The sequence below is a fragment of the Cupressus sempervirens genome, chromosome 6, assembly GCF_028749045.1.
Source record: "Cupressus sempervirens isolate cs-2001-9-10 chromosome 6, ASM2874904v1, whole genome shotgun sequence".
Classification (NCBI taxonomy): Eukaryota; Viridiplantae; Streptophyta; class Pinopsida; order Cupressales; family Cupressaceae; genus Cupressus; species Cupressus sempervirens.
Genome location: NC_143123.1, coordinates 222283832 through 222307146, shown reverse-complemented (window position 1 = coordinate 222307146; position 23315 = coordinate 222283832). Strand labels below are relative to the sequence as shown.

The following is a 23315-nucleotide window of genomic DNA, read 5'->3' as shown; positions in this document are numbered from 1 at the left end:
ACATTTCAAGGATGGAGCCTGTGGTGCAAAGGTTGGCAAATGAGTTGCTTTCCCTAAAATAGAAAATAGCACAAGGTATGTTCTTCTTTCCTAATAAGAATGTACAAAGGAGGCCTCTCCCAAATGTTGCTCATAATTTTTTTCATGGGAATCAAGCAAAGTTAGATCCATCACCAAAGAAGCTTGCTATTGAGGTACCATTAGCAAAGCATCTTGTATCCAAAGTTAACGATCTTGCTATTCTCTTCTAAGAAAAGGAAGCAGACATAACTTACGACTCATATCTAGTTTACGAAGTCTTTGAAGGCTGGTGATGAAAAGATGAGGAATTTCTGATGTTCAAGATAATCATGTCATAAAAGTGGACATGCAAGTCTTAATCAATCTGAAAATGATGTATTTGTGTCTCAAGGTCATGAATTTGGGTACACTTTGCGTGAATGACCTACCCCACAACTTGAAAAGGAATTTCTCATAAACAATCAAGAATTTCCCAAGTTTGAAGTCTATGAGCAACATGCTGAGGCACACAATTTTGTTACGTCATTGCCAAAATCACATGAGCAAGGTTTTTCCAATCAGCCTAAGATGCCATTAATTGATGAACCAATTAAGCAAGTTACATCTGGCAAGAAGAGTTTAGACTTTGTGCAATGAAGGGGGTTGTTGATGTGTGTTTTATGACCCACCAAAGTAAAACAAAATACTGAAATATCTTATCCTTTCTTGGATAAAGCCTTGTGTATGCTAAGATTGCAAGAAAATCATACAAGGACTCCAAGGTTCCTTCACATGGCAGCGAGGTATGGGGGAGCAACATATCAAACCATAAATGACGACAAATTGAAAGAATTCAGAAACACTTCATCACAACTAATCGCAAAATCAAATCCACAGTGCCATATGAAATTATTTTAGCGGAGGCAGGCATGTTCCCGATGGAGGCCTCGACAATTGTTAGATTGCTGAGCTATCTAAAAAGGGTGAGTAAAATGGATGGACATCGCTGGTCTAGTGGGTGGTTGACAGAGAACTGGCTTGTTGGAAGAAGACATGGAAGAAACAAAACGATAAATGGTTCAATAAGTAGAACATTGACTACCTACAATGTCTAGAAAACAATTCTGAAATAAAAAAATGGGTGGCAGGAAAAATCAGATCTGTCATGTGGGCAAGCTAGCTAGGTAGAAAAAAGCCTATTATGTTAAAGAATTTAATCCCACATGCGAAAATGATGACAAAGAATATTTAGGAGCCGAGATCAAAGGAAAGGCAAAAATCCTAATCACTCAATTGAGATTTGGTTCCCACCATTTGAGATGTAAAATTGGTAGATGGAAGGTCCCTAAGGAAGAGTGGGAGGACAAAATTTGTAGATTTTGCAACACGGGTGTGGTGGCAACAGAGTGGCACTATCTGAAGGATTTACAACATACGAAGACATTCGCAGCCAACACAAAGAAACGTTAAAAGTGAACAAATAAAAGACCTTTTCGAAGGACCAAGACTCTTCAAGGGGGCCAAGACTCTTCAAGGGGGCCATTTTACTTATACAGATTCACAACAAAAGAGACAGGCTAGAGAAATCACATTAGACTGACTAGGAGTTTTATGTGAGTCCCTTAGGCTTATGGCCTCGTGGACGTCATTAAAAATCTTTCATTCATTCAATATCAGGTCTTGGCCGTGGATGATATCGGTGGTTGATGTGATTTGCTGATGATCACAAGAGGCCTTACGTGTGTTTACTCAGATTCATTTTAGGCCATATTGGATGTCGTAGTTATCTAAAGGTTTTGCAATGAAGTACTTTTTTTTGGATTTTCACAAAAGATGTGGAAATTAAATGGTATAGAGTTTAGGAATTCTATTCTACTCTTAAGGAAAGTGATGACAACAAATGGTACTTCTGTGGACAAATTCCTTGATTTACCAAGCTCCGCTTCGCCAGGTTATACTACAACTACATGTGAATTGGTGCAATCTTCAAGGGTTATGCGAAAGATTTTCAAACCACCACATACACCATCATAAAGAACAATGTATATGAATGATAGAAGTTAAACTTATGCATGAAAGGGGTTCAAACTAACTTTGCACAATGATTTAGAATCACTAAAATGTCAAAAGTTTGAACCAAAGGAATTCGTCAATACACCATCACATTCTCTCTTGCAATCATAACACTTTAACTAAACTAAACTTAATCTAAATGAGGGAATTTAAGAGAACAAGCAAACACCAAGACACATCAAGTATTCACCAAGCTTCAATGAAAACTCTATTATCTCAGTAGCTCATAGCAACAATATCAGGAAATCTTTTCTTTACAAATGAGGAGTGAGGCCTTTATATAGGTCCTCGATTACAACAGATGGCCTAGATGATCATAGTAACAGATGGCCCAAATCATGCCACATCAACCCTAATAAAGGTTAGGGCAAAGAAAATGAATCTACATTAATGCAATAAGAAATCCACCACCATAGTGGGTAATAAATTCCCACTATGCATGCTTGTACAGAAAGAGAGTGGAGTGTAATAAATATCCACTATGCATGTCCATTCCTTGATAAATGCTCAGTCTTCCTTGAATAGATTATTCTTGATTTCATTCTCTGAATGCATAGAAGTTTGACTTGGACACCTTAACTCATCAAGAAAGATAACTGGGTGCCACAAAATTATGATGGAGGCAACGTAAGCTTGATTCTTTTCCAACTACATCATTTTTGTAACTAAGATCTAACTTTGGTTGACTCTTTTGAAAATATCTCCTCAACCATTCCCATCTTCCATGTACTTGCTTGGAAATTTATCTCCCTGAAATGTATTGGAATCCCTTGCTAATGATTATGTCACTTTAATATTTCCTCATATTGAACTTCCTTCACCATGTTCTTGGATTTTTGGATTTGAACTTTGATCTTTGATCTATGAATGCTTGGGACTAGATCAATCAATACTTGGATGCCTTTGATGCGAGGACTAGAATCTAGGACTTGAATTTCTAAAATTGGAGCTTTCTCCTCCTTTCTCTTGTAATGCTTTGAATTTACTCTATTATGCCTTATCTTATGTTTTCAAAGAATTTTCTTTTTTTTAATATCATCATCAATTATTTCTCCAACCGTGATTGCACTCTTGAAGAGGGTGATATTTGAGATATAGAGTAAAAACTTTCCAACATTTAGCCATTTTTTCTTCCATAAAGGAGAAAATTTTCAACACTTAGTCAATTTTTCTTCCATGAAGGAGAAATGTCCAACCCCTGGTCATTTTTTCTTCCACAAAGGAGAAATTTACAACACTTCGTTGATTTTCTTCCATGGAGGAGAACTTTTCAAACACTTAGCCATTTTTTCTTCCATGAAGGAGAAATTTTCAAACACTTAGCGCTTTTTCTTCAATGGAGGAGAAATTTTCAACACTTAAAGTCATTTTTCCTTCCATGAAGGAGAAATTTCCAACACTTAGCCATTTTTCCAAGATTTCTAGTGTTCTTGCTGGTAGAAATTTTAAGTGGTCATGGATTTTGTCCATGATGGAAGAATTTTGCAACAACTATTTTTCTCCAAGGCAAGATTTTTGAGTGATCATGGATTTTGTCCATGATGGAAGAAATCTACAACAACCATTTTTCTCCAAGGCAAGATTTTTGAGTGGTAATGGATTTTGTCCATGATGGAAGAATTTCACGACAACCATTTTTCTCCAAGGCAAGACTTTTTGAGCGATCGTGGACATTGTCCATGATGGAAGAATTCTACGACAACCCTTTTTCTCCAAGGTAGGATCTTTTAAGTGATCACAGATTTTGTCCATGATGGAAGAATTCCACGAGAACCATTTTTCTCCAAGGTCGAATTTTTTGAGTGATAATGGATTTTGTTCATGATGGAAAAACTCCACGACAACCAATTTTCTCCAAGTTGGGATTTTTTGAGTGGTCATGGACTTTTTCCATGGTGGAAGAATTCTACAACTATTTTCCTGATGTTTTCATGCCTTAATACTTTTGGATATTTCAAGGGTGATTCCAGACTTAGCAATTTTCTGATTGACTGTCTTAGCCCTTTTTCTTCAATGGAGGAGAAATTTTCAACACTTAGTCATTTTTCCTTCCATGAAGGAGAAATTTCCAGCAGTCATGGATTTTGTCCATGATGGAAGAATTTTGCAACAACTATTTTTCTCCAAGGCAGGATTTTTGAGTGATCATGGATTTTGTCCATGATGGAAGAAATCTACGACAACCATTTTTCTCCAAGGCAAGATTTTTGAGTGGTAATAGATATTGTCCATGATGGAAGAATTCCGCTACAACCATTTTTCTCCAAGGCAGGGCTTTTTGAGTGATTGTGGACTTTGTCCATGATGGAAGAATTCTATGACAACCCTTTTTCTCCCAGGTAGGATCTTTTAAGTGATCATGGATTTTGTTCATGATGGAAGAATTCCACGACAACCATTTTTCTCCAAGGTTGAAATTTTTGAGTGATCATGGATTTTGTCCATGATGGAAGAACTCCATGACAACCAATTTTCAACAAGGTGGGATTTTTTGAGTGTTCATGGATTTTTTCGATGGTGGAAGAATTCTGCAACAACCATTTTTCCTGATGTATTCATGCCTTAATACTTTTGGATATTTCAAGGGTGATTCTAGATTTAATGATTTTCTGACTGACTGTCTTGCTTGCTCATTCTTTTGGATATAGAAATAGATACCCTTTTGTCTCTTTATCAACCAGAGTTCACTTTTTGCCAAAACAAACTTGCCAAAAATAGACTTTCTTAAAATAGTAAGTTGTCCCAAAGTCAAAATGAAATAAATTTGAGAGGCAGTGAAATTTACAAAAAATAGACAAGCTAGAAATAGTAAATTGTTCCAAAGTCAAAATAAGGTCAATTTGGGAGGCAGCAAAATTTACTAAAAATATACTTTCTAAAAATAGAGAAGCTAAAAATAGTATGTCAAGACATTCGATTCTTAGACAAGGAAATAGTTTCCATTTTGGGAGCCACATGGACAAAACTTTCCAGGCTTGGCCAATTTTACCAATTCTCATTTGAAAGATGGAACCTTAGAAGATCTAGCCCAAGATTACCAAGAACTAAAGCCAAAAGGACAAGACCAAGAGGAAAAAAGGGGGTCCGCATTTGCAATGGCGCAATGGTGTGAAAACCCCACAACAGGGGTGTCCCATTAGATATCTTGCTTGGTTGGAGGGTAACAAAAAACTAGATATTTCAGTTGTACTTGAGCATGAAGATACAATTGAGGAAGAGGCTAACTATGCATTTGTAGTTTAGTAGGAGTAGTTTGAATTAATGGCCTTATCTTGGAGCAGCAGTACATATGATTCATCTCAAAATGGTGAATTTGTCTCCTCTTTCAAGAGGTTTTGCATCAAGCTTTGGCGTCATTGCTCTGTTTGTTCGTGTTCCATCTATTCAAAGTGTAATGCCCCCATTTGTTGCCAACATCAAAATTTCAGGGATTAGCCTAATATTGGATCCTTGTAGGTTAATAAGGATGGTTAGAGGGTTTTCTAAGGATTGATTCGTCTCCAACATTCAAGGATTTATGGATTTGGCCTTTGTTCGATATCTTTTGGACTCCATTTGCCATACTTACTATGTATAGTAAGTTAGGAGTATTAGAGATAGACCCTTTCTATTTTTAGAAAGTGTATTTACTATTTGGTCACATGGGAAATTATGAGGAGAGATTCCTATTTCAGACGGCATGACAATTAGACAAGTATTTCAAGAGATATTAAAGTTCAAGTGACTTAACTGATTTATTTAAATATTTTGATGTTATTATAAAGTTATAAAGTCACTTTATGACAAAATGACTTAAGTGACTAAAAGACGAAATAGTCTTTTATCCCACATTGCTAAGTTGTTCGTACCTCTCTTCTTTTTGAAGTTATAAAGGAACACTTTTGCATTGGGATTGGAATAACAAATATATGGTATTTCTACAAAATCCTAAAGGTTGCTCTATTGTGATTGGATAATTCCTAAGGACGAAACCCCTTAAGGAAAACAGTGAGGCTGGACGCAAACTTGGCACTCACCATTACATTTTCAGAGAGGATTGGATCGATACGTTGATCTCAGGAGATTATAGCTCCTTGATAGATTGGGAAATTGAAGACAGTAGGACCTAATAACACCAGGTCGTTATTGGCAGTTGGAAATGGACGACAAGAAGAGAGATTATTTCCCCCATGGCAAAAGAAGAAGTCACTTACGTAAGTAGCATTTCACTTCTTTGTTAGGTTATAACAGTATTGTTTAATATCCAACTATAGTAGAGGAATGCATAACAAATAGTAGTAGCTGAACGACACATAGGCCTCTTTTGTGGTTGATTCCACATATGATTATCTCACCGTGTGACAGCAGGTTGGAGCTGATAACAGTTATAACTCATAGGGGTTGGAAGGTCTACAAGGACGTTGGATGTTAGCAGGTTGGGATACTATTAAGGATAATGCATAGAGATTAGAGAGACTGTTAGGATGTAGAATACCCCTGGCATTGATACGGGAGTAGCAACACGGCATTGTAGAGCCTCTCTCAATTCCGCAGGGCCACACACCAAACATATGCATGAAGTAGTGAATTCAGAAATAGGATGTGAATATGGTTGTAGTCAAAACCAGCACGTACAGGAAAACAATATATAATATCAAAAATTTGGACGTAGACATAGGAGAACATTCATATCTCAGTTGGGCCCCATAGATTGATTCACATTGATAGCAGGACTGTATGGTAACTATCCAGTCTACCATTTAATTCCGGTATGTTCATCTTAATATGAAGTTAGAAATCTATCACTCAACACTTTGTACAATCGCCGTTGGTTTGTTATTATGGTTATAAAGCCTTATTGCAATGTTGTGTTTTCAAACCTCCATCTTGAGACTTTTTGAAAGGCAAATTTTTTGTAAGCTTAACATAACTATTTCATATCATTTATGTTAGAAACCAGTATTGTGGCATGACAGTAGTATTTTTGCCGAAGGGCTTATTTTGCTTAGCAACTATTTGACAAAATTCTCGTTAGACCAAGTTCCATATTACTGATCAAATCCAGTAGAGTTCATTACACAAAGTGGCATGTGATCATGCAAGTTGCAAGCTATTAAAAAATGTAGCTATTTTTTTGAGTCAGTAAATAATTTCATCTAAAAAGTTGCATTATTGGCTAGTTTTTATTAGGTAGGGTTTCTTTGTTTTCAATAAGTGCATTTGCACAAGTTTGTTTTGTTTTAACTAGGTTTTCTTTTCATTAGTCGTTTCATCCTTTTTGTAGATTTATGTTTTTGATATTTGACTTTGTAGCCCAATGGAAACCAAGCACTTAAAGATCGGGATTCTACATTCCTAATTGTTTGTAAGAACAAACAAGCTATGTTTACTAATCAGAGCCAATTGTTGTCCTCAAATTTGTATTTGCAAAATTGGGGCAACCCTACGATAATTTTTGTAGTTTAAACTCTCTAGGGCATTTTCTTGGTTGTGTTAGGTTTTTGGTTTTTGTTTTCTACTAGATTAATGACATTTTCAATTCTTCCATTTTGAGCTATCTTAGGCCTCAATTAGAGTTGTTTATCGAACGCTATTAAGGAATTAGGTGTTTTGCAGGTGGGTTGTTTGGCCTGACTGTATATCCTTGTTCTTTAATTAAAAATTCTCATTAGTAGGCCTTTTGATGTCAAGTGCATGACATAAAAAGTGGCATTTACTTGTAAGATGGATTTAAAACTCAACTTTAAAATTTCACATAATTTTGATGAAATTTAAATCATTCTTCGTAGACTCAGACTCAACAAGGCCAACTCGATTCGTGACTCTGATACAGTGTAACAAGACTTGGACTTGGCTCGGGCTCGGCAAGGGTAACTTGACTCGTGACCCGGCTCGGCGGTGACTCGGCAAAGTGAAAAAATCTCGAAATTTTGAGATTTTTTAGGATTTAAAGAACATTCTATGCACCCATTATTGAATAAAGCGTAAAGACACAATAACATCATTAAATAGAAATACTTTGATCATAATGCACATGCCACATACTTAAAGTTAAAAACTTAAAACTTAAAAGTCAAACATCGATTACATATGTACAATACTACAAAGTTACAAACTTACAAAGGTAAATTGCTAAAAGTAAATACTATATTACTAGTAATTAAAGTCAAACTAAGATAAATCCATGCAAACCATCAAAATGTATATGTATTATCATTTATGCATTATGAAATCCAACACATCACTATAGACTGTTATGGGAGCCCTTTTAGGGTTATATGAGTTGTTTACTGCATAGGGTAAGAAGTTAACACATGTATAACATGATTCAATTCAGAACAGGTACTTTATTCATGTATGCACTTGCAGATTACAATCCGATTCCGATGACTACAATGATCTATCGATTCTAATTGATGATTCCAAAGTCCATCTCGAACATGTACATATACCTTTCCGAAGGGGTGACTCAAGCGTCACGTGCCCGTTCGGATACTAATCTACCCGTCGGCTACACTATACATTTTACCGACAACATCATCCCCCCACAAAAGAAAGGTCGTCTCCGGATGACAATTACACAATATCTGAGACAAATTAACAACAAAATATATTAATTGACTAACTACAACAAGATAGATCTGTTTCTGTCGCATCACTTTCACATTCATCCCATGCCTGCACCAAACTGGTCTCCAAATCACGTTGCATCTGTAGCCTTTGCTAACACAATACTATCTCCTTAGTTGACCTTGATAGCCACCTGTGCTGCTTTCTCTGTTTCCAATTCCTTGGTACCCTGAGCCAAGTGTCGTTGCACTGCCTCCAATTGGATGATCACCTCCTCTTGAGCTCTCTACGCATCCACCAAGACAGCCTCACGGGCAACACCTACTCTCAGTGCCTTTGGTACACAAACACTCCATGCCTGCAGCAGCTCCAATTCTTCTCAACTGGTCAGACTCCCACGATTGATATCCACAACGATTGGGGGTCGAAGGGGCAACGCCCCCGGCAGGTTTGAGGGGCGAACACACTATTTCTGTCATTTTCTTTCGATTCCACACTCTTTTTGGCAACTGCTTATGTCTACCCTTCCCTTTGGCATCATGCATTACTCATTTCGAACTATTTCAATTTGTCGTCGTTTTTTTTTTTTTTTTGCTCTTCCACTTCCTCTTTCCTATAGACTTGCTTTGTGAATCGGCTACAACAATTCCTCTTCCTTTCCTGATACCCTTCGTCTCTAAAATGTAAAAAAAAACATAAAAAAAACATGTAAAAAATTATATTTTAAAGGCCCGATTTCAAGCTTGTCATGGCCGAGTCAAGGAGGCCGGGTCACACGAGTCACTCCTCTTGACTCGCCGCTTGCGGGTCACGAGTCATTGTGACTTGGCGAGGTCAGTGCGGCTTGCTGACTCGCGTGACTCACATGACTCGCCATGAGTCACGTTACCTTCCTCTGATATGACTTGACAACGACTTGACAAAATGAAAAAATTATTGAAATTAAGAGGTTTTTAAAGATTTAAAACTCGTTTCATCATGAAATGGAAGCTAATTTGTCATCAAATACACGAACAAGGAACATAAATGACATATGCATAAAATGTAAATTGTAGCTACATTTGCTAGGAATATGGAATTGAAACCAAAGAGATTTTGGATGACATGAGTTAAAAACTTACAACCTTTAGACAACCCTTGTTCTAGATTCAGTTGACCTTAGAAATTGAGGAGATGCTATGGGGGGCTAGAGTGCTGAAAGCATGCTGAATCTTGGAATTTGGTTGAGTCTAGAATTTTTTAATACTGCTATGATGCTATTTGTATTAGCCAAGTATTACTTATGGCAAGTCGCTGATCTTCATATTAGCAGAATAATTAATGATCTTCTTGATGTATATTAGCAGAATAATTAATGGTCGTATTAGCAGAATTTTTTAACACTGCTATGATGATCTTGAAATCGGATTTGCTAATACTTAGCCAAATATTACTTATGGCAAATCGCTGATCTCCATGTGATTTGATAGATCATTGTTCAATCCACAATATGCCTCTACATTAATATATTTGATGGATTTATCATTTAATTGCTATGATGCTATCAAGTATACTCATTTCTCTTGCATTTGCAGTTGGGATTTAAAAATCTGTTTTAAATAATAAATCACTATGAAAAGAGAAAGTATTTCTCTTATACAATACAAGCTAAGAAACCCACTTTTTAAGTGTTTTGCATGCACATTTCCCCTGTTTGCCAAGGCTGTAAATGGTCTTAGAAAACCCATTTATATGCATTATGTGTTTTTAGTTGACTTGTAGTGGGACGTTAAAACCCCATTTATGAGTTAATAAACTCCCTCTTTGTATATCCATATGCACCTCATTTCCTTGCTGAAAGCTTGCTGTCCATTTATTTGCAATGCTCTTAGAAAATCCCGTTTTTGGGTTTTTCCCTTGTTTGAAGAGCTGATTTTGCCGAAAATTGATCATCCTTTCCTTGCTCAAAGGATTTCCATGCATATCCTATGTGCATATTCTTCCAAATTTGCAAAGTTCTAGCTTGAAAGACCATGTTATGGCTTTTTTTGGTAACTAAAAAATGACAACATGATGCCGACATACAAAGAAAGGGATGAACGATAAAATTATTGCAGGCATGAAATGCTTTTAAGGCAGAAATGGTCATGACAAGATAATTTCCAAGGAACAACCATAATGATACAAGACAACCAAGGATGCAGGTTCCTATTCCAGATCAAGATGCTTTCACCAAACCAGAATATATCAAACATCAGCCATCCTATAGTAGCATGGGGACCAACAAAAGATGATGTAATAATAGTCTTGTCTTGTTAGGAACCTAGAATATTTTCATCATGTATTTGTAATTTGTATTTGAGAAGTTACATGTAATGTAAAAACAAGATGGAATTTCATGTGATAGTATCATGTGCAAAGTTGTGATATGTAATCATGTTGCAATTGCTTTAAGTATTGTAGCATTGGATAAAGTTAGTTAGAGAATAAGTCAAGGTGGTTTAAGGTTTTAACCTTCTTTCTCCACCTTTCTCTCCAAACTTTTCCTATATAAGGGAGAGAGCTTGTTATAAATAATCATCTTTTGGCAATGCAAGAAAACTATGCCATTTTGTATGAGTTCTCTAAGACTTTGAGCTTAGATGTAGATTTGCATTGCTTTCAATAAAATTTGCAAGTTGTTTTGAGACTGTGTCAATCCAAGTTATTATGTGATGACATTTTCTTTTGTTGATTATGACCTATGTTGCTTTGTTCAAGAGGGATTTAAATTCAATCGTGTAGACTTTGGGCTTCAGTTGTAAGTGTTTTAATTAAGTTTGAGAGTATCCGGTGAGAGACTTTGTGCCTTCCTAATTATTCTACTTGAACCTAATTTGGGATAATTGCAGGAGACTTTGGGTTCTTGTACTTAGTCCACAGATCATAAAAAGTAAATTGTTGCCTCTGGGGTTCTTAATTTTGCTCCCTTCGGCATTGTTCTTACATCAATCCCAGGGTCACCAGTATTATAGTAGCAACAAGTCCTTTTTGTTTAAGTATTATTGAATTGTTCCTGAAAAAAGAAGAATATCTTGAGAGAACCACCCTATTTTGCATTTTCAGTTAAGTCCTTATTAAAGCCAGCTACAGTCATGAGATGTTGCCTAAAGCCACAATTTTGCAATTTGTGGTATCAGAGACTTACAAAATTTTGGCTAACATAATCAAAGTTTCTCTTCTGGGTTTTTCACCTTCAAGTTTGAAGGTTTTCTCAAGATATATGCTGTGCTATCTTGTTTGATTTACTTCTGCAATTTTGTTAATATGATCTTAATATTAACATGGTATTAGAGTGGGTCTAAGAAAAGATCTGATCAGATTTGCTTAAGAAGTCAAGTAAAAATTCATCTAGGGTAGATCTTTGAAGGAGAACTTGTGTAGAAATGAAGATGATGAATGCTATCAAAGTAGAAGATAGGCTTGATGGAGCCTCAAAATTCAGCTATTGGAAACCCATGGTACTCATTGCATTAGAGGAGAATGATCTTCTTGACTTCTCGTAAAGCAATAAGGCCGAGCCTTCAAATGATATTGAGAAAATCCAATAGAAGAAGAATGGCATTACAGCTAGGAAGATATTAATAAACCTGTGGTGAATCACCTGGTACAGATCATCTCCAAGTTGAAGTCAGCTAAAGAAATGTTTGATACTGTAAACGATTGTATGAGATCAACAACTCTGATAGAGCCGTTGCCTTGAGATGACAATTTGTTCATGTGAAGATGGATAAAGAAGATTTTGTCATCTCTTTCTTTATGAAGATTGCTGATTTGAGAGATCAATTGAGCACTATTGGAGACATAATTGCAAGCAAAGATTTAGTTATACTAGCACTTAATGGAAGTCCTCAAAGTTGGGAGCCTTTTATCCAAGGTATTAGTGCAAGATCTAAGCTACCTAAATTTGAACATCTTCGAGCTGATTTTATTGAAGAAGAGCCCAGGTTGACAGACAATGGAATTAGGAAAAACTAGTAGGATGAAGAAAATCAATTTCTTATATACTTCTAGAGAAAGAGGCAAATGGAAGAGTTAAAAAAATAGAGAATCAGATTCTACCCCTGAACCGAAGAAGATCTCTCTCACCTTCAATGTTTCAGGTGTGAAAATTATGGATGTTATCGAATCTTTTCTCAGGAAAAAAAATAATGTCTGCAGTTGGAATTCTAATCGTTGCACAAAAAGTCAGGATCATACAATATATTCAGGAGTGCTATATTCTAGTTTTCCAAAATTTCCCACCAATGGCTTGCAAGCCTAGCCTTTCAAACTGATCTTGCTGCTGTTTCTATATTGAGATGACAAGGCTGAGAGTAACGCCCAAAAGCTGAGTCTTCAATACCTTTTTTCTAAGTGTATCCCCTTGAACTTCGATTATTGCTGTAGTAATGTCTGGACGGTATAGAAACTTCACCAACAATCAAAGATGTTACCCTCTTTACTTATAAGTGCTCAGATGATGCATTGAATGCTAAAATTCCTTGAAGCTTTGAACGTTAGAAGTGTTACTCTAGGTTTCCAATCTTCCAATCATTCTCCGAAAATAATGAAGTTGGCAGTAACATGTAGAAACATTAATGTTTAGATAGATAATGCATAACAAAATATATTCCTGTGCTTGTAGAACAGTTCGTAAGCTATTTCTTCACATTAAGGTCAAAATTCTCCTCGACAGCCAGGGCTGGTAATTTCCTCTCCCAAATATTCTTACCAAACTATAATACAGTCTCTAGACATGACAGATGTACGTTTCAAAACTATTTAGTATTTTACTAGTGCTGCTTATATGAATCGTTTTTATACTTCCAATGTGTGAATTATTATTTGTGTAACCTTTAAATAATGTCCCCAACGTTTTATATTGGCTCATTATCTTCTCTCATGACTTAACATATATATTAATTTTCATGACTATAGTCATCCCAATATTATCACTGGCCACCACAAGAATAAAATATAGAACAAGAGTGATTATGAGATGTTTGTCAAATGCTATGTGCAAATATTTAATCAAGCTCTAAATTCAGTTCATTGAATAAAACTTGTATCGATCCAATACAACCTGCGCTAGTTTTTGACCGCAAACACAACTGTGATAACAATGTTACTTCTCTGCCAATATATTTCATCGCATCAAGAAGAAACAATCCTTATATATATCTTGCTGGAAACCTTTGAAAAATTTAGTAATGCAGATAAATTTAAATCCTGTAGTTCGTAGCCTTCCCACGGCAATAGCAGAAGAAAATAAGGATTTCATAAAATATTATCTCTCAAAGATCCTTCAAATACTATCATAGGATAAAGGTTGTTGACTCTTTCTTGAAGAAATATGAAACACCTCCTGTTCAAAGGCTATACATTTTTTGTAATGAGATACAAAATCTCACCAGAATCACTATAAAAATTGGAATTTTAATAAATGAGGATTTCCTCGAAATCTTATACCCAACAGGATGGCAGCCTTGATGCTCTCATACCACCTTATATCCCTAATGGATATTCTCTCCCAGTAACCCCCAATTAATTCTTTAGAATGATATAGATTGCTAATGCAATAAACTTCAGATTTGACCAGCAAATAAACAACAAATGCTCATATAGAAACCCTCTGAAGATTCTATTGTATTATAATATTTGGCAATACAATAACATGACTAACAAAGTTCATATAAATTCTTCAGGATATACTATTGCATGATACATCAGCAACACAATAAAAAACACCGAATATCCGATCTTAAAAACAATATTATAGTCAGAGTGGAACACTAAGAAAGAACCTATAAGCACAGGGTGAATTCTGTCTTGAATTCCCCTCAGAGTTTGCATTTGATTCACCAAAGAGAACTTGAGAGTTTCTGTCCTCTGATTCTCGATAGAAGCTGAAGCTTCCCAAATCCCACCAAGAGATATCTGAAAACAATGTCCAAATCCAAGCATGCTGAAATGAAGTCTTCCTCCTCCTTTTAAGCACAACTCAGTGACTCTTCACCTTCTCCTGTGTGTCTCTTCAGTTCTATTTTCTTTTCAATGTGTCTTTTTCCCACTTAAGCGAATAATATTACCATATAATAATAAAGTGACTAATTAAAATGCACTTTAATTTAAAGTTCACTTTATTAAAACTGTGTAATCTTCAGGGATTAAAATAAATAACCAGTTGGGCTCTGAAGAGTGTGTGTGATAGCTCATCAAAAAGGGCTCTCCAAGGTGTGCAAGTCCAGCACTGAACAACCAGAAGTGTGGATCCCTGCTGACTTACTATAAATAGTAAGTATCTAAAAACCCCATTATCACGAATACAAATTGCCTAAAACAGAAGATGTGAATGTCGAATCTCACATTGATCCCTACAAAGTCCTGGTTAGCCCAGGAGACCATGGTAAGAAGGGCTAATGAGGCCTCAGTGAATAATGACTAGAAAAAGGGGACATTACAAGGAGGCAAATCACATGCTAGTAGAGGAAAATGATCTTGAAAACATTTTCCAAGACCTTTCATTTAATCATTCATGAAAATGTTGTTTGTAGTCACATTGTTCTAAATTCAGTTATGATTGCAGAGAAGTGATCTTCCCATGTGGTGGAAAGGAGTTGAAAATGTTTCTCCAAACTCGTGTGCTTCCCCACTTGCAATCAGGTTTTTGAAATCTGATTACAAGTTTATCTTCCAAGTAAAGATTTTGCTCCCCTTCTTGCAATTGGAATTTTAAATCCCAAATGCAAGGGTCTTCCCCAATGTACATACAGTTGGATTACTAAATCCCAGTTATAGATTTAATTGTTACAACCATACAAAGAAAGGGATGAGCGATCAAATGATTGAGAGGGTAGAATGGTTTCAAGGTAGATATGGGAAGATGTAACTTTGATGCAGAATAATCAGATTGTAGGCCCTGTTTTGGGGTAGAATACTTTCATTGTGCCTAGAATTTCTTAATTTGTTAGTATCCTATAGCAATATAAAGAGTGAGAAAGGATGACGCAAATAATTTTCATGCCTTGTTAGACACTTAGAATAAGTTTCATTATGTATTTGTAATTTTATTTAAACAAATTACATGTAATGTAAAAAGATGTAATTGCATGTGATAGTATCACTTGCAAAGTTATAACATGTAATCACATTGCAGGACATAAAAACTTGCAATATTGAATAAGTCAACTATAAGTATTTAGTTGTTGAATAAGTCACGATTAGTTGGGTTTCTCCCACCTTTTGCTCTTAGCCCCTCTGCTGTGAATAACTTTGGTGCAAAATAATCGAGATGTAGGCACTGTTTCAAGGTAGAATACTTTCATCATGCCTGGAAATTTTAATTTGTTAGTATCCTATAGCAATATGAAGAATGATAAAGGATGATGCAAATAATTGTCGTGTCTTGTTAGACACTTAGATTAAGTTTCATTATGTATTTGTAATTTTATTTCGACAAATTACATGTAATGTAATAGGAAGATGTAATTGTGTGTGATAGTATCACATGCAATGGTATAACATGTAATCACATTGCAGGACATCAAACTTACAATATTGAATAAGTTAACTATAGGTATTTAGCTGTTGAATAAGTCTCATTTTGTTGGGTTTCTCCCATTTTTTCCTCTTAGCCCCTCATCTATAAATAAACGAGGGTGATCTTTGTAAAATTATCTTCTTTTTTTGTGGTTTTATTGAATGAAGTTTCAAAGTGAATAAAAAGAACAACTATTCCCAAACTATGTTTTAAGGCTTGTGAATGATTTATGTATTCTTATGTTGCATAGATTATTCAATCTTTGATTTGTTGAGTTGCTTAGTTTCATAGTTTTTTTATTGTCCCCTTTTGAATCTTCCTATAATAGACTCCTGACAAGGTATTTATACTCTTAGTTTTTCTTAAACACAAAGAGATTAATCTTAAGGTAATTCTATCAAACTATTTTTGATAAGAAGTCTTTTAAAAGCATAATTTCTGTAATATCAAATGCTTATCATTCAATTATAGGAGGAGAAACCATAATAGGGTGCCCTATTACCCAATCAGTGGGCCTCACCGTTCTCCCTCATTATCGTTACGTCTGTCCAATCATCATTCCCAAGATGGTGCCTTTGTATGATGTACCCTGGGATATTTGCTCCATCGTAGGCCTTACCTAGTTCCCTTGGACGATGAAGCCAAATGCTCATCCCACCGCAGGTTTTACCTAGTACCTTTGAGTGGTGTCACCCAGCCCATTCCACCGCAGGCCTTATCTCATCTTGGAGAATTATAATTTTATTAAATTTAAGTTTTATTAATTACTATCCTAATACATTCCCTTGGTCGAGAAATTGATATTAATTACTTTTATTTAATTATTATCCTAATATATTTCCTTAATTGAGAAATTAATATTAATTCCCTTTATTCAATTGTTATCCTAATATATTCCCTTAGTAAGAAACTAATATTAATTACTTTTCATTTAATTTCATTTATCCCTTAAATGTTAAATTGGATAAATATACTTTAATGGAAATAGACATATATTATTCATACTAACCCAAAAATGGATAGTTGCTGTCACCTGATGTACTGCGGATTATACCTCATGTGGAACCTGATGGAGATTAGTGTGTATGCTCAGTGCAGATCTTGATGCAGAACCCGATGGAATCAGTTATACGTCTGGTGCTGATTCTTCTTTCCATGCTTTCTGCTTTTATGCCATTCGATGATGCTCTATCCTTCCCTGTCCTTGCCCTTATAAATACTGCTGACCCGGCTTGGAAAGACGTGAATGAGAGGACGTGTCTTTATGTTTTATGTCTGATTTGATTTGTTTTACTGAATATGTTATTTACCGCATTAGTTATGTATGTTGAATATATATATTGAATAAGGATGTTTGTAATATAATTTTATATGAGTTATATTTAATTGAAAAGTATTTTTAGTTTATTAGTATATTTTGGATTAGTATTAAACAAAGTAACAAGAATCGGAATCGGCAAGGCCGAATCGAATCGTGAATCGGCAATGAATCGGCAATGAATCGGCAAATTTGAAAAAACCCTTTAAATTTAAAGATTTTAACAATTTAAAACTTATTTCATGCACCCTTTATTGAATATAACTTAAACACACTATAACATCATCAAATAGAAGTTAAAACTTAACATACATAAACATGGAACATAAAATCCATCACATATGTAACTATGTTATCTAAAATGTAAATTGTAGGCTAGCTGAAGTAAATAGAAATCAAATGATCACAATGATTTAAATCATAGAATGTATGTAAGATGATCCATAAGACATCAAATCATAAATGTATGTAAGAATCTAAGATGAAGATCCATGAAAGTTTGAAACATATGTCTATCAATGATTCAGTATCAATATCTGTAAACAAAATATAAAAACAAGGCTCCAGCTCAAGCCTCAGACTCATAGTCATCATCATCATCCTCAACATCATCCTGAAGCTCGGCTGCAGCCTCAGCCTCAGCCTCTGAGTATCCAGTCTGCCTAGTAGCAAGGCGTCTAATGTAGGTCCTAGAGGACTGCCGAGCCATATCTCCCGCATGTAAGATGGGCTCATGAACGTCGCTAGGGCCTGTGCCTGTGCGTGCACGTGTGCGTCTACCAATGCCTGAAGAACGTGCTCTAGCTGCCTCAGCCTCTATATCCACCTGGTCAACCCACACACGGTCTTCCTCAGTGAAGACTGGATCCACAACCTCTGTGAGCCACTCTGATTCTGGATCAATCTCCTCTAGAATGATCGGAGAGGAGTCAGTGCCCAAAATCTGTCTGATCCTAAGACGGAGGTTGTAATGAACAAAGACAATATCATTCAACTTCTGCACTGTCAACTTGTTTCTCCTCTTCGAATGGATGTGCTCGAACATGGACCAACTGCGCTCACATCCAGAAGCGCTGCTTGGCTGACTCAGAATACGAATGGCAATTTTTTGAAGTTTTGGGGTTGTGGCCCCAAACATTTGCCACCATCTATTTGCAATAAGGGAAAAATTGAAAATAGAAACAATTAGTCTCATTTACAAATTACAAGTTAACTCTAAAATTACATAATCAACTTTAAGATTAGAATCTAGATTCATGAACATTGAATATATTATTTAATTTTTACCTGGCTGTAGTGTTGTCTGAGCATTTATGGCCATCCTGCTAGAGAAAAGTGGCCCCTCTTTATTGTTGAACTGGTCTAGCTCAACAATCGCAGCAGCGCTATCTTCATCGCTACTCAACCTCTGAATCACTGTGTATAAGCCAGTGAGAACCTCCGCATCCGCCTTGAACTCAGGACGGAAACGATATGCCGGATTCAGAAAGTAAGCTGCTGCATGGATGGGTCGATGGAGCTGATTCTGCCATCTCCTATCGATGATGTCCCAAATAGGGCCATACCTCTCCTGCACTCCTGCATATTGGGCTCTGATGGCCTCCTTGGCCCTATCCATGCCCTCATAAATGTAGCCCATAGAGGGCTTCTCCCCATCAGCAGTTCGTAGCAAAGCTACAAGGGGCTCAGTGACCTACATATAAAGTAAAACAAAAAACTTGAGTCAAAACTTAAATATAAAATAATATAACTTAAAGTAAAAGTAAAATACTAAATGTTAAATTGCAATAAATTTACCTGCAGGATTTCTCTAGCGGGTTTCCAAAAACCATCCTCATCAAATATGCAATCCGCCACATCTATCCCTACAGTGGTCGTAGCATAGGAAGAGGAAATCCACTCCCGCCCAACAAACATGCTCCTCAATTCATCCCTTGATGTCAACAAGGACTGCAAGGTGATGAAATTCGAGGCAAACCTCGTGATACCTGGGCGAGCTAACTCTTTTCCTTCTGTGTACTTCCTCATTGTGCTAAGGACAAATGAATGATTATAAATGAATTTGCATATGTTTTTTGCCCTTTCCACACATGACTTGACAAACTCAAGTTTGCCAATTTCCTCCAACATGAGGTCAATGCAATGTGCCGCACAAGGGGACCAAAATATGGTGGGGTGCCTCTCCATCAAAAGTTTACCTACAACAATTTTAAGTCAATTAGAAATTCAAATTTCAAAATTCAAATAAATTTATTTTCAAAACTTGAAAAGTTAAAAGTTTACCCGCAGCAACATAACTTGCTGCATTATCCGTCACCACCTGGATCACATTTTGTTCTCCCACCTCTGCTATGACTTCCTCAATAGCCTCACATAAGTATGTGGCATTTTTTACATGTGCGGAAGCATCAATGGATTTGATGAACATGGTATATCCTACAAGTAACAAAACAACGAATTAGAATATTAAAATTAAATGGATCATCAACAAATTAGCATTCAACAAATCAAAATTTACAATTATGTATGTAGGAAAGTAGAATGATCAATTACCTCCACAGGATACAAGAAAATTGAGGAGTGTTCTATTCCTCCTATCTGTCCAACCATCAGTCATGATGGTGCAACCCTTTGCAATCCACTCCTTTCGGTTCTCCTCGAGCTCAGCCCTCATGTCCTCTACCATCTCATCCAAGAGGTATCCGCTCAACTCAGCCTCAGTTGGGGCTTTAAACCCCGGACCACAAATAGCAACCGCGTCTATCATGTTCTGCCAATAAGGAGCCCTGTCACAAATAAAAATTTAGATGTCAAAGACTCAAATTATAAAACAAGTAAATATAATTAAAGTTTTACTTTTACTTTTAATTTTAACTTTAAAGAAAACAACGAAAAAAGAATCAATTACCTGGCTGCAATAAATGGAATGTTGCAAAAGTACCAAAATTTGCATATCTCCTTTCTGGCAGCATCATGAATTTCCTTGTTCAAACCCATGCCCTCAAGCGTGGGTTGGGAACCAGGAGTAGTGCGGGGCACAAAGTAACTATCCATTCTGTTTTTCCGCACTCTAGGCTGCAATAGGTTGGTGTGGGACTCTGTCTCAGTATGTGACCGACTAGCACCAGCACGAGCAGAAGAACTAGGATAAAAAGGAGGCCTAGAAGAACCCTCTCCAACACAACCTACAGATGCAGAAGCTGATGCAGATGCAGATGTGGATGCGGCTGCAGATGCGGATGCGGGAACATGGGAGCCAATACCCCTTAACCCTTCAAGTTGCATTTTCCTATTGGCTTTGTCTTTTTCAATTTTTTCTAATGCCATTAAGCAAGTGCGTTTTGCCTCAGGAGTTTGGTGAGTGCAAATTGTAACATCGTGTCCAGGTATAGCAGCAATGTGGTATTTCAATCTATAAATACCCCCAGAAGTTATTTTTTCTTTACAAAAAATACATTTTGTTTGATATTTGGTTCTTCCAGGAAACTCTTCGTTATATTTCCAACATTCATCTTTTCTACCCATTGCGAATTTGCAAAAAATGAAAGCAAAGGCTGCTGCAATAAAAATTTATATGTAAAATATCAAAGTTTGAAGCTAATAAAAGCTACAAAACAACAAACCCTAGTTTGCAACTTAGTAAAAATAAAGAACATTCAAGATCTAAACTAAAAATCTTGAAAACTATAAAAATTTAACAAAAAATGCATAATACACTAACATGCAAAAAAAAAAAGAGCACTTACCTCTTGCAAATGAGTTGAGGAGTGTTGAGATTGGCTCCCTAATGCTCCCAATGCAATTGATGGCCTCCACAAATGGATTGCTGATCTCTTTTGTGCTCTTTCTTCTTGCCGGTTAGAAACCTATGGCTTTTCTTTTCTCTTCTTCTCTCTCACTTTTCCTCTCTTCTACTCATGTTAAATAAATAGAAGGCCCTTTAGGGTTATAACAAAGAGAAATGGTCAAAAACAAAGTAAAAAAACCAAGCAATTTTTTAAAATTTTACAACTCTATACTTTATTGGCCGCGGGCGATTCCTGCCGATTTTTCTAGGCGATTCATGCGATTTTTTGCCTGAATCGCCTGAATCGGCGATTTAGGCGATTCACTTGAAGAAATCGGCAATGGCGATTTCCGACTCCAAAAAAATCGCCATTGCTGAATCTAATCGCCGAATCGCCGATTCAGGCGATTTTATGGCGATTCTCGTTACTCTGGTATTAAATGTAAAATATTTGTAATATAATTATAAGAGAGGAATGATCAACACCTTTTGTATCAATATTAAATGATAAAATGATCAATATATTTTGTATCAATATTAAATGTTTTTAAATAATTTATAATTACAATTTGGCTAATTAAGGGGATATGACAGCCATCCCCTCTCAAGATTGCTTGTCCTCAAGCAATTCCTCTAAGGTTTGGGTGATCCAATATTTGAGACCCTTCCCATGTTGCGTCTTCTACCTATAATCCTTTCCATTTAATTAGGTATTCTTCAATGGTTTTGTTCCTTAGTCTTTTCTCTTGTACTTTGAGGATAGTCTCTGGTTCTAGGATTAATCTTCCTTCATCATCTAGCGGTGGTAGTTGCAAGCATGGAGTAATATGTTTCCCCAAAACCTTCTTCAGTCTTGACACATGTAATATGTTATGAATCCGACTATCGGAGGGAAGCTCTAATTCATAGGCTACTTCACCTATCTTCTTTATCACTTTATACGACCCATAGAATCGGGGTTTGAGTTTCTCGACTCCACTAGCTTTGATGGAAGTTTGTTTATACTGTTGGAGTCTTAAGAAAACCATATCCCCTATTTCAAATGTCCGCTCCGTTCTCTTTTTATCAACGTAAATCTTTTGTTGATTTTGTGCTTGGTGTAGGTTGTTCTTGAGTGAATTCATGATGTCTATATTTTCCTGTATGAAGTCTTTGGCACCCTATACTCGACTCTCTGTTCGGATCAAATCTCCAAAAGATGTTGCTCTGATACCACTTGTAATTTCCTTTTTTTGAATCTTCCTATAATAGACTCCTGACAAGGTATTTATACTCTTAGTTTTTCTTAAACACAAAGAGATTAATCTTAAGGTGATTCTATCAAACTATTTTCAATAATAAGTCTTTTAAAAGCATAATTTCTATAATACCAAATGCTTATCATTCAATTATAGGAGGAGAAACCATAATAGGGTGCCCTATTACCCAATCAGTGGGCCTCACCGTTCTCCCTCATTATCGTTACCTCTCTCCAATCATCATTCCCTAGATGGTGCCCTTGTATGATGTACCCTGGGATATTTGCTCCACCGTAGGCCTTACCTAGTTCCCTTGGACGATGAAGCCAAATGCTCATCTCACCGCAGGCTTTACCTAGTACCTTTGAGTGGTGTCACCCAGCCCATTCCACCACAGGCCTTATCTCATCTTGGAGAATTATGATTTTATTAAATTTAAGTTTTATTAATTACTATCCTAATACATTCCCTTGGTCGAGAAATTGATATTAATTACTTTTCTTTAATTATTATCCTAATATATTTCCTTAATTGAGAAATTAATATTAATTCCCTTTATTCAATTGTTATCCTAATATATTCCCTTAGTAAGAAACTAATATTAATTACTTTTTATTTAATTTCATTTATGCCGTAAATGTTAAATTCGATAAATATACTTTAATGGAAATAGACATATTATTCATACTAACCCAAAAATGGATAGTTGCTGTCACCTGATGTACTGCGGACTGTACCTCACCTGTAACCCGATGGAGATTAGTGTGTACGCTCGGTGCGGATCTTGATGCAGAACCTGATGGAATCAGG

The 23315-nt window shown here is 36.1% G+C and overlaps 2 protein-coding genes across 9 annotated transcripts in view; one reads left to right on the top strand and one right to left on the bottom strand.

Moving 5' to 3' along the window:
* The window catches only part of LOC149552070 (pentatricopeptide (PPR) repeat-containing protein), a 305115-nt gene that overhangs the window by 141710 nt on the left and 140090 nt on the right, over positions 1-23315 (top strand). The gene's annotated exons all lie outside the window — the stretch shown is intronic.
* LOC149552071 (uncharacterized) lies at positions 18655-21586 on the bottom strand. Its single transcript, XM_089787548.1, has 6 exons — positions 21227-21586; positions 20389-21037; positions 20034-20266; positions 19779-19916; positions 19278-19678; positions 18655-19173 (listed from the first exon to the last, which is right to left on the bottom strand). The coding sequence occupies exons 2-6, from the start codon at positions 21003-21005 to the stop codon at positions 18757-18759; spliced, it is 1806 nt and encodes a 601-aa protein (XP_089643674.1). The 5' UTR covers positions 21006-21037; positions 21227-21586; the 3' UTR covers positions 18655-18756.